At 46.1% G+C, this 12,913-nt stretch overlaps 1 protein-coding gene and 1 long non-coding RNA gene across 2 annotated transcripts in view; both read right to left on the reverse strand.

Annotated features, from left to right (window-relative positions):
* Positions 1-753, reverse strand: part of EXD3 (exonuclease 3'-5' domain containing 3) — a 128,894-nt gene extending 128,141 nt beyond the window's left edge. Inside the window, exon 1 of the mRNA XM_075834550.1 lies at positions 736-753. Within this exon, the coding sequence (XP_075690665.1) occupies positions 736-753 (18 nt within the window). The remainder of the gene's footprint in view (positions 1-735) is intronic.
* Positions 754-4,254: 3,501 nt separating this feature from the next.
* The window catches only part of LOC142659063 (uncharacterized), a 40,253-nt gene continuing 31,594 nt past the window's right edge, over positions 4,255-12,913 (reverse strand). The window contains exon 3 of the long non-coding RNA XR_012850261.1: positions 4,255-4,324. This is a non-coding gene — a long non-coding RNA (uncharacterized LOC142659063). The remainder of the gene's footprint in view (positions 4,325-12,913) is intronic.

Genomic DNA, 12,913 nt, shown 5'->3' on the forward strand with positions numbered 1-12,913 from the left:
GGAAACATCCTTTAAGCTCATGTTTTACTGCATCCCCTGATCATGAAAAAATATGACACGGTTCGTGGAGACTAAGTCATCCCTGTGTCTATGGCCGGCATTAGCGAAGGGTCAACAAAAGTGGTGACATGGGGAGAACGTGGGGAAACACAGGAAGAGATGCTGCATTGTGATGGGAAGCGAGGAAAAGATACAGACAGCAGATGATGCAGGATCACCAAACAAACTAAATCCCGAGGCCGCGGGGTCAGTAAACACGTCTGATCTGTGACTGATCGCACAGATATATTAGTGCTGATAAATGATCGACCTGCCGGCTCTGGGTTACACTGCGGACCTGCTGCACTGTAAACAGATGGTCACGGAGGGGATGTATGGTGACTGAAGGGATCAGATCCCCTGATTTATAGAGAGCGTTTAGAGGAGCTTTAGCATCCGGTCGCCAAGGTCCTTGAAATCCATCGAGGCTTCAGTTACAACCTGGACACAATGGACGTGGCAATGATGCTCCCCATAATCTAGCCATAAGTCAGGGGGGCAAAATAATATGACAAATTCAAGGGGCTGTCCGTATATAAAGCTTAATCATTGTATAATAAAAAAAAGTTTTGCAACTTTCGAATATACTCTGTTTTAATTCAATGCCATTTTCAAGATCTCTGCTTACGGTCAGTGAAAAGAAAAAGTTGGAACGTAAATCCACATGTATCCAGTTTAGGCCGCATGCACACGAACGTGCATTTGTGTCCGCATACTATCCGCAATTGCAGATGGTATAGGGCACATTATATCTTATGGGCGAATGAACACAATCGTGGATTCCGTGGTCCCTAAAATGCCCAGACCTCTCTAAAAAAATTAGACCATGTCATCTTATGGGCCAAATCTGCGGTCCAGGCTCATGAAACAATGTACATCTTGTGTGTGCACGGTCCGCGATTGCGGACGGCTCGCAGATGACACTCCTCAGGCTGTCCGTGCCGTAATCACGGACCGTGCGCACAGCTTAGGTCATGTGCATGAGGCCTAAGACCAGTGGTGTCAAACCTGTGGCCCTCCAGAAGTTGCAGAACTACAACTCCCAAGAATTCCCTGGTTGCTGCAAGCATTGCCCGATCGCTGCACGCTTTTAAGGCATGCTGGGAGTTGTAGTTTTGCACGTGTGCCTTAGACAATCCTGCTAAACAGCCCCGACTCTCGCCTGATACATTGTAATAAACCAGCGGAACACGAGAGAGGTTTGTGATGCTGGAGTATAAGCGGAGGATGTATTGTTTAGACTGGATACGATTGTAGCAAACCTTCAGCTGTGAGAAGTATTAGGTCTTTGTGTGTTGCAATTACCCGCTCACTACAATGACACATTTGTCTGCAGCAATAGAGTACCACAGCGCCAATGCGAAGCAAAAACACTCCCGCCATTTAGCGGTCTCTTTCCAGGAAAGCTGGGTGACATACAACTATCTCGCCATTCCAGCTCCCACCCAGCTTTCCCAGGATGATACAGAACAACAAAACCTGCAACCCTTATGTACAATGAAGGAAATAAGTATTTGATCCCTTGCTGATTTTCAAAGTCATGAACAGTCTAGAATTTTTAGGCTAGGTTAATTTTACCAGTGAGAGATAGATTATATAAAAAAAAACAGAAAATCACATTGTCAAAATATATATTTATTTGCATTGTGCACAGAGAAATAAGTATTTGATCCCCTACCAACCATTAAGAGTTCAGCCTCCTCCAGACCAGTTACACGCTCCAAATCAACTTGGTGCCTGCATTATAGACAGCTCTTACATGGTCACCTGTATAAGAGACTCCTATCCACAGACTCAATGATCAGTCTGACTCTAACCTCTACAACATGGGCAAGACCAAAGAGCTTCCTAAGGATGTCAGGGACAAGATCATAGACCTGCACAAGGCTGGAATGGGCTACAAAACCATAAGTAAGACGCTGGGTGAGAAGGAGACAACTGTTGGTGCAATAGTAAGAAAATGGAAGACATACAAAATGACTGTCAATCGACATCGATCTGGGGCTCCATGCAAAATCTCACCTCGTGGGGTATCCTTGATCCTGAGGAAGGTGAGAGCTCAGCCGAAAACTACACGGGGGGAACTTGCTAATGATCTCAAGGCAGCTGGGACCACAGTCACCAAGAAAACCATTGGTAACACATTACGCCGTAATGGATTAAAATCCTGCAGTGCCCGCAAGGTCCCCCTGCTCAAGAAGGCACATGTACAGGCCCGTCTGAAGTTTGCAAATGAACATCTGGATGATTCTGAGAGTGATTGGGAGAAGGTGCTGTGGTCAGATGAAACTAAAATTGAGCTCTTTGGCATTAACTCTACTCGCCGTGTTTGGAGGAAGAGAAATGCTGCCTATGACCCAAAGAACACCGTCCCCACTGTCAAGCATGGAGGTGGAAACATTATGTTTTGGGGGTGTTTCTGCTAAGGGCACAGGACTACTTCACCGCATCAATGGGAGAATGGATGGAGCCATGTGCCGTCAAATCCTGAGTGACAACCTCCTTCCCTCCACCAGGACATTAAAAAGGGCTCGTGGCTGGGTCTTCCAGCACGACAATGACCCGAAACATACAGCCAAGGCAACAAAAGAGTGGCTCAAAAAGAAGCACATTAAGGTCATGGAGTGGCCTAGCCAGTCTCCAGACCTTAATCCCATCGAAAACTTATGGAGGGAGCTGAAGATCCGAGTTGCCAAGCGACAGCCTCGAAATCTTAATGATTTACAGATGATCAGCAAAGAGGAGTGGGCCAAAATTCCATCTAACACGTGTGCAAACCTCATCATCAACTACAAAAAACGTCTGACTGCTGTGCTTGCCAACAAGGGTTTTGCCACCAAGTATTAAGTCTTGTTTGCCAAAGGGATGAAATACTTATTTCTCTGTGCACAATGCAAATAAATATATATAATTCTGACAATGTGATTTTCTGTTTTTTTTTTATATAATCTATCTCTCACTGGTAAAATTAACCTAGCCTAAAAATTGTAGACTGTTCATGACTTTGACAGTGGGCAAACTTACAAAATCAGCAAGGGATCAAATACTTATTTCCTTCACTGTATTCCCGATCAACCAACGTCTTTAGTCCTTTCATTTTGTCTTTTATAAAGAATAATGTGATTGCTGCATTGGAATACGTCAGCACTACAGTTTTTCTTTGCAATGATCTCATAGAGACATACAATTCAGGAGACTGGGAGAGCTGGGTGGTAGCCCCTATGAGAGCAATAATGGCAGTCACACAATGGGTACCCTGAAAATTAAAAAGAGGCTCTGTTCACACTGCAATCATGGCTTCCATGGCCGATCTAAGCGATGACCGACGGCCCCCACTGACTCAGATCTGGAGGTTTACAACCGAATATGCAGCCTAATGTAACATAATGGCTGAGATATCTATACACCTACAGCTAGGGCTGGGTGATTGTGACCGAAAGCAAAATCACGATTAATTGAACATGTGACCTCCATCACAATTATTGAACGATTATTTAGGCCACACCTCTCTACATGTCATGTCCCTAATTTGCATGCTACACCATTGAATTAATATTTACCCCCTTAGCCTGCTGTATACTACTGTATATAATGTACCGCCTGACACTGCCCACACAGTATAATGCCCCTATATCTGCCCTCCACACAGTATAATACCCTTCATAGCTGCCACCACCGTATAATGCCCCTCATAGCTGCCACCACCGTATAATGCCCCCCCCCACACAGTATAATGCCCCCATAACTGCCCTCCACACAGTATAATGCACCTATAACTGCCCTCCACACAGTATAATGCCCATAAAGCTGCTCCCACGCTGTATAATTCCCCCACCGCTGCCCCCAATAGTGCCTGATAAAAATAATAATACACAATCGCCTAACCCCGGTCCAATGACCAGTGGAGGAGATCCCTCTGCTCCTCTGGTCTGTGCGTCACTGCCTCGCGTCCAGCCATACATAGCGAATGGTAGACCAGAGACTTTACGCCCCCTGCTCTACCATTGGATTCAACTGTATCTCCGTCCTTAAGATGCCGATACACTTTTAACCGGGAGAAAATAATTGATAAAACCAAAATTTGCAAGAGGACGTCGATTAATTGCACTGAATTTCGATTATTTTTCGACTAATTGCCCGACCCTATATGCAGCTATTCTGCAAGCCATACGCACCATAGAGAGCGAGAAAAGTAAGAAAAGATGGTAAAGACTCACCGGCATCGCTGCTCCCCCACTCCATTATCTCAGGACTTCAACAAGATCAACCTCACTTCTGCAAGTTCCTATAAAGACAAGAAATAACAATAAATTTATAAAAAGCATTGAGCCAAGAAAAAAAAAAATAAAAAAAATAAAAAACTCCTTTCAGGACTCTAGACTGCACTCCTATGTATATATAGTAATTATATGGGGGGAATAGAAGCAATTTCACCAAAAATAATAAAAAAAAAAAAAAGGAAGACATTCCACCCAGCTTTCCTACAGCCCTAAACGCCAAACTTTACCAATGAGAACGTATTGCTGCATAGTCGGTCGTCAGGACCATTAGTGGTTGTCACTTTTGGACATTAGAACAGATCTGATGGGGGGCGGTTGGACAGAACACTGCCAACTTCTGCAGTCAGTTTTGAATTAATTATTGGCTCGACAGGAAGAACTTTCAGAGACATAAAAAAAAAGCAATAGAGCAAAGGTAGAATGCAAAGTTTTAGTAATGCATAAGGCTGAGCGATGAACTAAGAGGATTTACACACAGCGGACTAAGAAATATAACAAAAAATCCATCCATCTCCAGGCTCAGTAGTTTTGTGTAGGATCGCGGCTGTGGAAGGACGTCCCCAGTAAACTAGGATTTGGTGCCCTCTGCTGGACAACATGCATTACTACAATGTGTTACAAACAAAAATATATATATAATTTTTTTTTCTTGGCCTAAGGTAATGTAATCTTTTTTTATTTCAAATGTGATTTATTTATTTTTTAATCCATGAGAAAACTCGTGCCATATAATGCCAGGAGCCAGAGGGTACAATGAACGCAACTTCCACAAGATTTGAGTCATGATCCAAATAGAAGTCCACGTAAATGTGACAGTGCATGATTGTCGTGGCATAACACAATCACAAACCACGAGCTGGGAGTGGGCTGCAGTGGCAGTGGTACTCAGTGAAGTGCCAGAACCTCTGATTTCCATAGCGGAGTATGCAGCTTTATATGAACTCAATAATCGGTTCAGAAGAAGGATTGTGTCTTACAGACCCCTCCAGTAGTACCAGGGGGGTTGCGAGACCCCTCCACTAGTACCAGGGGGGTTGCGAGACCCCTCCACTAGTACCAGGGGGGTTGCGAGACCCCTCCACTCGTACCAGGGGGGTTGCGAGACCCCTCCACTAGTACCAGGGGGGTTGCGAGACCCCTCCACTAGTACCAGGGGGGTTGCGAGACCCCTCCACTAGTACCAGGGGGGTTGCGAGATCCCTCCACTAGTACCAGGGGGGTTGCGAGACCCCTCCACTAGTACCAGGGGGGTTGCGAGACCCCTCCACTAGTACCAGGGGGGTTGCGAGACCCCTCCACTAGTACCAGGGGGGTTGCGAGACCCCTCCACTAGTACCAGGGGGGTTGCGAGACCCCTCCACTAGTACCAGGGGGGGTTGCGAGACCCCTCCACTAGTACCAGGGGGGTTGCGAGATCCCTCCACTAGTACCAGGGGGGTTGCGAGACCCCCTCCACTAGTACCAGGGGGGTTGCGAGATCCCTCCACTAGTACCAGGGGGGTTGCGAGACCCCTCCACTAGTACCAGGGGGGTTGCGAGACCCCTCCACTAGTACCAGGGGGGTTGTGAGACCCCTCCACTAGTACCAGAGGGGTTGTGAGCGTCAGACACTTTACCACTATGACCCCTTAGTTCTGAGAACCAGTCGCTCACAGTCCATATCATCTCAGGTCAGGTCTTCTAGTAGATGTGCAGTTCTGGCCTTTTACATACATCTGGGGGATTAGTATACAATATTTATTTACTTCAGTCTCCGCTACTTTTTAGTTCTGCTCCATAAACGACACGGCTATAAATCAGGGACTACAGCTTAGCTGCATTGTCTATTGGAGTCTGAGAGTCTAACATCCACCTACTGTCTCACGAGAGGCTAGTATTCTAACCCCATGCTTTACACTGCAGCTCTGCTCCAATAGGTTACAGCTATGATCAGGGACTACAGCTTAGCTGCATGGTCTATTGGAGTCTGAGGGAGTCTAACATCCACTTCCTGTTTTATAAGAGGTGGATGCTAGTGTTCTATCCCCCACACTTTACACTGCAGTTCTGCTTGTTCGGAGTGGCTGCTGTGTTTTCTGTTAGAGCCGTAAATTGTGTCATTTGACTCAAATCAGAGGATTGGGAGCTCCGACCGCTATAAAGATTTATTAAGAAATTAGTCCGCACAAAACGTAAGATTGATGTAGATGAGGAAAATAAAAATAACACTTCTGTTATCTCCTTTCTGTCAAGGGACCCTTCTAAAAGTAGGGATTGTACAAAGCGGAGAACCCCTTTAACTTCATCTTAAAATGAGAAACAAAACACTATAGTTTAATAGACGGAGGAAGATTAGTCCTCGTGACTTATATACTAGAAATAAAAGCATCCAAAATATACAGCACCAATGAGCACCATCCCTACCCCCATGTACTGGGTGCACAGTATGGCATCGGGCGCTTTGTTTATATGGAATTCACTCTATATTATGGTTTCTTATATAGTGCCAACATATTCCACAGCACCGTACACGGACAATAACATAGGAACCCCATTAACCTATCAGTATGTGGAGTGGGGGAGACGTCAGGGTTGTATTGGGGTCTGCTCCTGGAGGCATGTGCCCCCCATGAGGCTGGGGTGGGATGTCTACTGGATGCCTTAGGACGCCGAGTAGAAATCCGGCTAACAATTAGGGGTTTCCTTTTCTAAGGAGATTGTGATGGAGGCCTCCGCAGTTATGTAAATGTACTGACTCGTACACAAGAAGCGAGCAGATGCCTCCATAGCCCGGCTGTGTTAAGTAATCCGTTACCCAAGCCCGGCCTAATTAAACAGCGCCCTTGTCACAGAGAGACCGCCCGTTCTGCTGCCACTGACGCTCTGTAAATATTGGCAGGGTGGGCTTGCCTCTTTCCCTGAATCTAGCAGCTGGGTGATGCTCCCTTGACCCTCCTCTTCCACCATGTGTCACGCTCCCTGGACCACAGGCCCAAAGTGACACCAAGCAGCTTTGTAAGCCAAGCCGAGACCATTTTACGAGACCCCCAGAGGGACGCCACATACTCATCGCTGCAAATCTGTCACTTCCATGATAGTCAAGTGACGGGGACGGGAAGAGAGGCAGGAAGTAACCAGAGTATCTAAGCTTGTTATGTGTGATACAGTCTGCCAACCCATTGTATCTAAGCCTATCAAGTGTGATACCGTCTGCCGAGCCACTGTATCTAATCCTATCATGTGTGATACCGTCTGATGAGCTGCCATATCTAATCCTATCATGTGTCATACTGTCTGCTGAGGTGTATCTAATCCTAATCATGTGTGATACTGTCTGCTGAGCTGCCATATCTAATCCTATCATGTGTGATACCGTCTGCCGAGCCACTGTATCTAATCCTATCCTGTGTGATACTGTCTGCTGAGCTGTGTATCTAATCCTATCCTGTGTGATACTGTCTGCTGAGCTGTATCTAATCCTATCATGTGTGATACTGTCTGCTGAGCTGTGTATCTAATCCTATCCTGTGTGATACTGTCTGCTGAGCTGTATCTAATCCTATCATGTGTGATACTGTCTGCTGAGCTGTATCTAATCCTATCCTGTGTGATACTGTCTGCTGAGCTGTATCTAATTCTATCATGTGTGATACGGCCTGCTGAGCGGTATATCTAATCCCATCATGTGTGGTACGGTCTACTGAGCCTCTGTATCTAATCCATGAATTAGTGGCAGAAAATAGAGGCTGAGCCTCTGATTTCTGCCTCGGATTTTCTGTTTCATCTGATGCGGATCCGCTACCTGATGCAGTTTCCGCATGGAATGCGGAAAAAATAAAATCTGCGTCATTGAAAAAAATTTAATATCAATGAAATGACTTGAAATCAATGCGATATCAAAAAACAAAAAAAAAATCAGTGGTTTATTGGCGTATCTCGTGGTTTCTGCGCTGTAATCCGTGTGACAATCCATGGTGTGGACATGGCCCAAAGGTTCTTTACCCTAGAGCCCAAATATCTGACCATCCGGGAAGCCTCCGCCATGAATGAATGCTATAAAGATTTTACCAAAATACCAAACCCTGAGAATTGTTTAGAATCATGTAAAGGAGGAAAATGCTAAATTCTGTTCATTACGAGGTCACCTCTGCCTAACGCAAGCTGCAAAAAACCAACCCTTAGGTCTTGTTCACACAGAAAATTCCGCCTGGAAAAATCAGCTACTGTTTTTGTTAAGTGGTTTTGAACCACAGGCGGTTTTTGCCGCGATTTTCGCATTTTTTACCTTTTTTTTCAACAGGCAAAGGAGAAAAACGCCACGGCCATTCACAGCGTTTTTTTGTTTTTTTTAATCCCATTGATTTCAATGGGGTTTTTGAGGCGAAAAACGCCTCAAGACAAGGCATGTCGCTTCTTTTTCCTGTGAGCGGTCGTTTTCCCGCTCGTGAGAAAAACAAAAAAACGCCTCCACCTTCCATTCCGCCGCAAAAAAAAACCAAACGCTTACAATTTTTTTCTGTGTGAACAGGGCCTTTAACGTGGGGTTCCAACTTGAAGCCACTTTAGTCTCGGTTTACATAGCGTTCTGGCTTATGTTTGGCGCATACGCAGAGGAAATCCCCGCCTATAGGGTCCCATGCAAAATAAACGAGCCTTGTTCCTTTGCACTAAAAAGCGTAGTTGACATTGAATTGCAAAGCGCTGATTCTTCATGAAAAAAAAAATATATATACAAATCCCGGACAACCCCCTTAAAAAAAAAAAGAGAAACCATAAAAGGAATGAATGAATGAATGGCTATACTGTAGCCTTATGTATCAGAATTGTATCATGTGTATTATAGGCTGTATGTGAGAGCAGCGGCGCAGGGAAAGCCTCTGATCACAGGACATTGTTTTATTCATACCAGTCTCCCTCCCCTCCAGATCTGAATAATCTGCAGACAATTGTCCAGACAAAAGCTTCCAATCTGTCCCTACAATGGCCCCGAGTAATGAGGCCAAACGGCATTCAGGGACCGCGGGGAGAGCTCGGCCGGGTGAAACGTTTGTTACTCTTGGCCGCATGGGTATTCGGGAACAGCCTCAGAGTCAAGCTGCGTCCTATTGTCTCTTACCGCGGTCTGCGTCGTGTGACCTGAATTATTCTATAGGTTCCTGCATACGGCACACGCCTGCCAAGTTCTGCTGTAATTCCAGGTGTACGTCATGCCACGTGCCACAAGACCAGGCGTCACATAGCATCACATCAGTCTCATAGGTAAATCACGGAATCCAGCAACAGCAACATGGGGGAGCCGATCCTTCCGATGCCCCATGCATACGAACGTCATTTTAATCTGCAGTTACAGATCCATAAATTGCGCATCAACATACGGATTTATTCATTTCTACGGCCCATGGTAACAATTTCAATGTTTATTTACGGGAAGGTGTCCGGGCCGTAGAAACGACACCGCAAAATATAGGACAAAATTCTGCTTTGTTTTCGCAGAAATAGCGCCACTCTTGTCCATTGGCCGCATCTGGTATTGAAGCTTAGCATCATACACTTCAATGGGGCTGAGCTGCAATAATAGGCACGGCCAATGGACAAGAGTGGTGCAGTGTCTGGGGAAACAATGCAGACAATCTTATTTATCCCTCAACACCCCTCTAAAAAGGGATCTAGATAAAAAAAGCACACCAAAAAAACAAACATTTCTATAAACCCTATTAGGGAGCTAATAGAGGGGATCCTCTGTTTCGGATCCTCAGAGTGGAGAGTGGTCGCTGGAGGACCCGTCCTGCATTACATGAAGAGCCATTGATTTGAATAGGCACTGTGTAATGCTTAGTTTCTCCTGTGGTGGCGCTGCAGGGAAATTAAACACTTACCATCAGGTTTCCCCACAGATTACAGGTGATCGCTGGAGTTTCCAACCTTGTGATCAACTTGTTGTCACCGGACCCTTCTAACAAGGAGTGGGCAACCCTTTTAAGACCTGGCCGCCAGTAGTAATAGGAATGAATACATTCTGTGTACAGCGCTGTTAACCCCTTAACGACCGCCGATACGCCTTTTCACAGCGGTCATTAATGGGCTTTATTCTAGGCCGCCGCCTTTTCTCAGCGGCCTAAGGGTAAGGCTATACGGTGCAGTCACGTTGCGGTTTTAAACTGCAGCAAGTCATTTTTCAATAGAAGTCAAGGGTGAAATTTGTGTTATGGACAGACGACGGCTATTATATTACAATGTGTTTTTTGTGCGGTTAACTGCATCTTAATAATGTCGGGCCGCACGCAGTTAATGACCGCGCTGCCAAAGTGGTCGCTGAGCTGCTTGCATTTTTGCGAAAAAAACCGCAATAAAATAAAAGTCAGCGACGCACCGTGTAGGCTTTCCCTAAATCAACGTCCTGCGCGGGTGTGTCCCGTGCAGGCTGGAGCGGGGGCTTGGTTGTCTGAAGACAGCCGGGCTCCTGCTCCAACGGTAGCGATCGAAGTTTACTTAGATCGTGACCGTTTAACCCCTTAAGTGCCTCGGTCATTAGCGACCGCTGCATTTCAGTAGTTCACAGAGGGAGGCAGCTCCCTCTGTTAACCATCAGCGGCCCGCAAATGCAATTGCCGGCATCCGATGGGGGTGCCTTGGCAGCCGGGGGCCTAAGAAAGGCCCCAGAGGCCTGCCCTGGCTATACGCCGATAAGGGTATGTTCACACGGCCTATTTACGGACGTAATTAGGGCGTTTTTGCCCCGAATTACGTCTGAAAATAGCGCCTCAATAGCGTTGACAAACATCTGCCCATTGAAAGCAATGGGCAGACGTTTGTCTGTTCACACGAGGCGTAATTTACGCGCCGCTGTCAAAAGACGGCGCGTAAATAGACGCCCGCGTCAAAGAAGTGAACTGTCACTTCTTTGGCCGTAATTGGAGCCGTTATTCATTGACTCCAATGAATAGCAGCGCCAATTACGCCCGTAATTGACGCGGTGTTCAAGCGCCTGCACATGCCGTTACAGCTGAAATTACGGGGATATTTTCAGGCTGAAACATCCCCGTAATTTCAGCCGTTACGGACGCCCTCGCGTGAACATACCCTTAGGTGGTGCCAGAGGCATGGCCTAATAGATTGCCTGTCTATACGAAGTATACCAACGCATTATGTCTGCGATCCAAAAATCGTACAGTGAAGTCCCCCAGTGGGACTAAAAAAAAAATAATGAATGTGAAACAAAAATGAATTTAAAAAAAAGGGTACACATGGGACGGTCAAACCATATAAAGGGGGGGCTTTATGAGTTCTCATAGAAAAATGTAAATTGTATTCAATATATATAGGGCTGAAATACCCCCCATCCTGCACACCACGTAGAATGGAATATGGGTGATCACTCCCCCCAGCTGTAGCAGCGCCGTCTCCGAATATAGGAAGTCCGTCCTGTAAATTGCTGATTGGTCATGGATTGAGTGTCAGACCCTCCAGATTACTGGGTCACGGTCTCTTGGACATTGATTGGAAATATGCACTGAGGCTGCAGCCGGGGCCCTGATTAAACTGCATTGGAATTTAACCTTTTAACCCTTTCACCACAGCCAGACCTCCGAGAGAGAAGCCAATCATTACAGATTTTCTTTGCAACAATCATCTGCAATTTAACCTTCAGCGTTCCTGTGCCCAAGGCAAGAATACTGAATGTACCCAATGCTACCACTGCCGATTTTGATGGCATCTGCTGACAATTTCATGCCTACGTTGCACCATAGGATAATCAGCAGAACCCACCAAAACTGGAGCGATCCACCAATTGATATCCAATATCTATGGCCACCTTAACATGACCCTGCAGTCATTAACCTCTAACATGTCAGAGATTATCAGGCATCCGCGCACTAGAACAAAGGGGCCCCTGATATCCTTGCGAGTGCCATGGCCCTCCAGCCTATAGAGCAGAGATCTTAACGCCTTTTGTTGACCACCCTTGAATAGGACGGTAACGCGTAAACAACATGCCAGTCACGCTCGCTCACCCCTTAGGCTCACGTAGGGTAAACGCGGCGAAACCTTCATACATTAATCCGCGGTGCGGTTTCCGAATTCGCAACAATTTATGCTGCTGAATCGTTGCACGTTTGTTCCGGGTTTTCCCCATTGACTTGAATGAGAAGGTAGAACTGGAAACAAATGTTGCGATTCTTGCGGGGGAAATGCTACTATTGACACAAAAAAAAAAAAAAATATTTTTTTTAGGTTTAATTACAAAAAGTCCACACTTACCCCCCTGCAATTCTCATAGTGACAGCTCCTTCTCTTCTTAGCTGCTCTCCGTGAAGCCCGGGCTCCGGGGATGACAAACCTGTGGGAACCCCAACGCCTAACGTGCACGACCGTGTGTGCTGGCCGGGTCCCCTCCGTGATCCGTTGGAAAGATAGGACATTTATCCTATCTTTCCATGGATCGGAAAGTCGGGTTCCTTTTATACGGACACGATTCACCCGGTAAAGTGAATGAGTGCGTAAAAAAAGTATTGGTTGCCACTCGGATGATGTGAAAAACGGCCCGTGTCGTGTGCAACTGGCATAATTGTGCAAATATTTGCTACATGACAAGTTTGGTAACATTGACTGCTGGG

Source organism: Rhinoderma darwinii, chromosome 8 (assembly GCF_050947455.1).
Source record: "Rhinoderma darwinii isolate aRhiDar2 chromosome 8, aRhiDar2.hap1, whole genome shotgun sequence".
Classification (NCBI taxonomy): domain Eukaryota; kingdom Metazoa; phylum Chordata; class Amphibia; order Anura; family Rhinodermatidae; genus Rhinoderma; species Rhinoderma darwinii.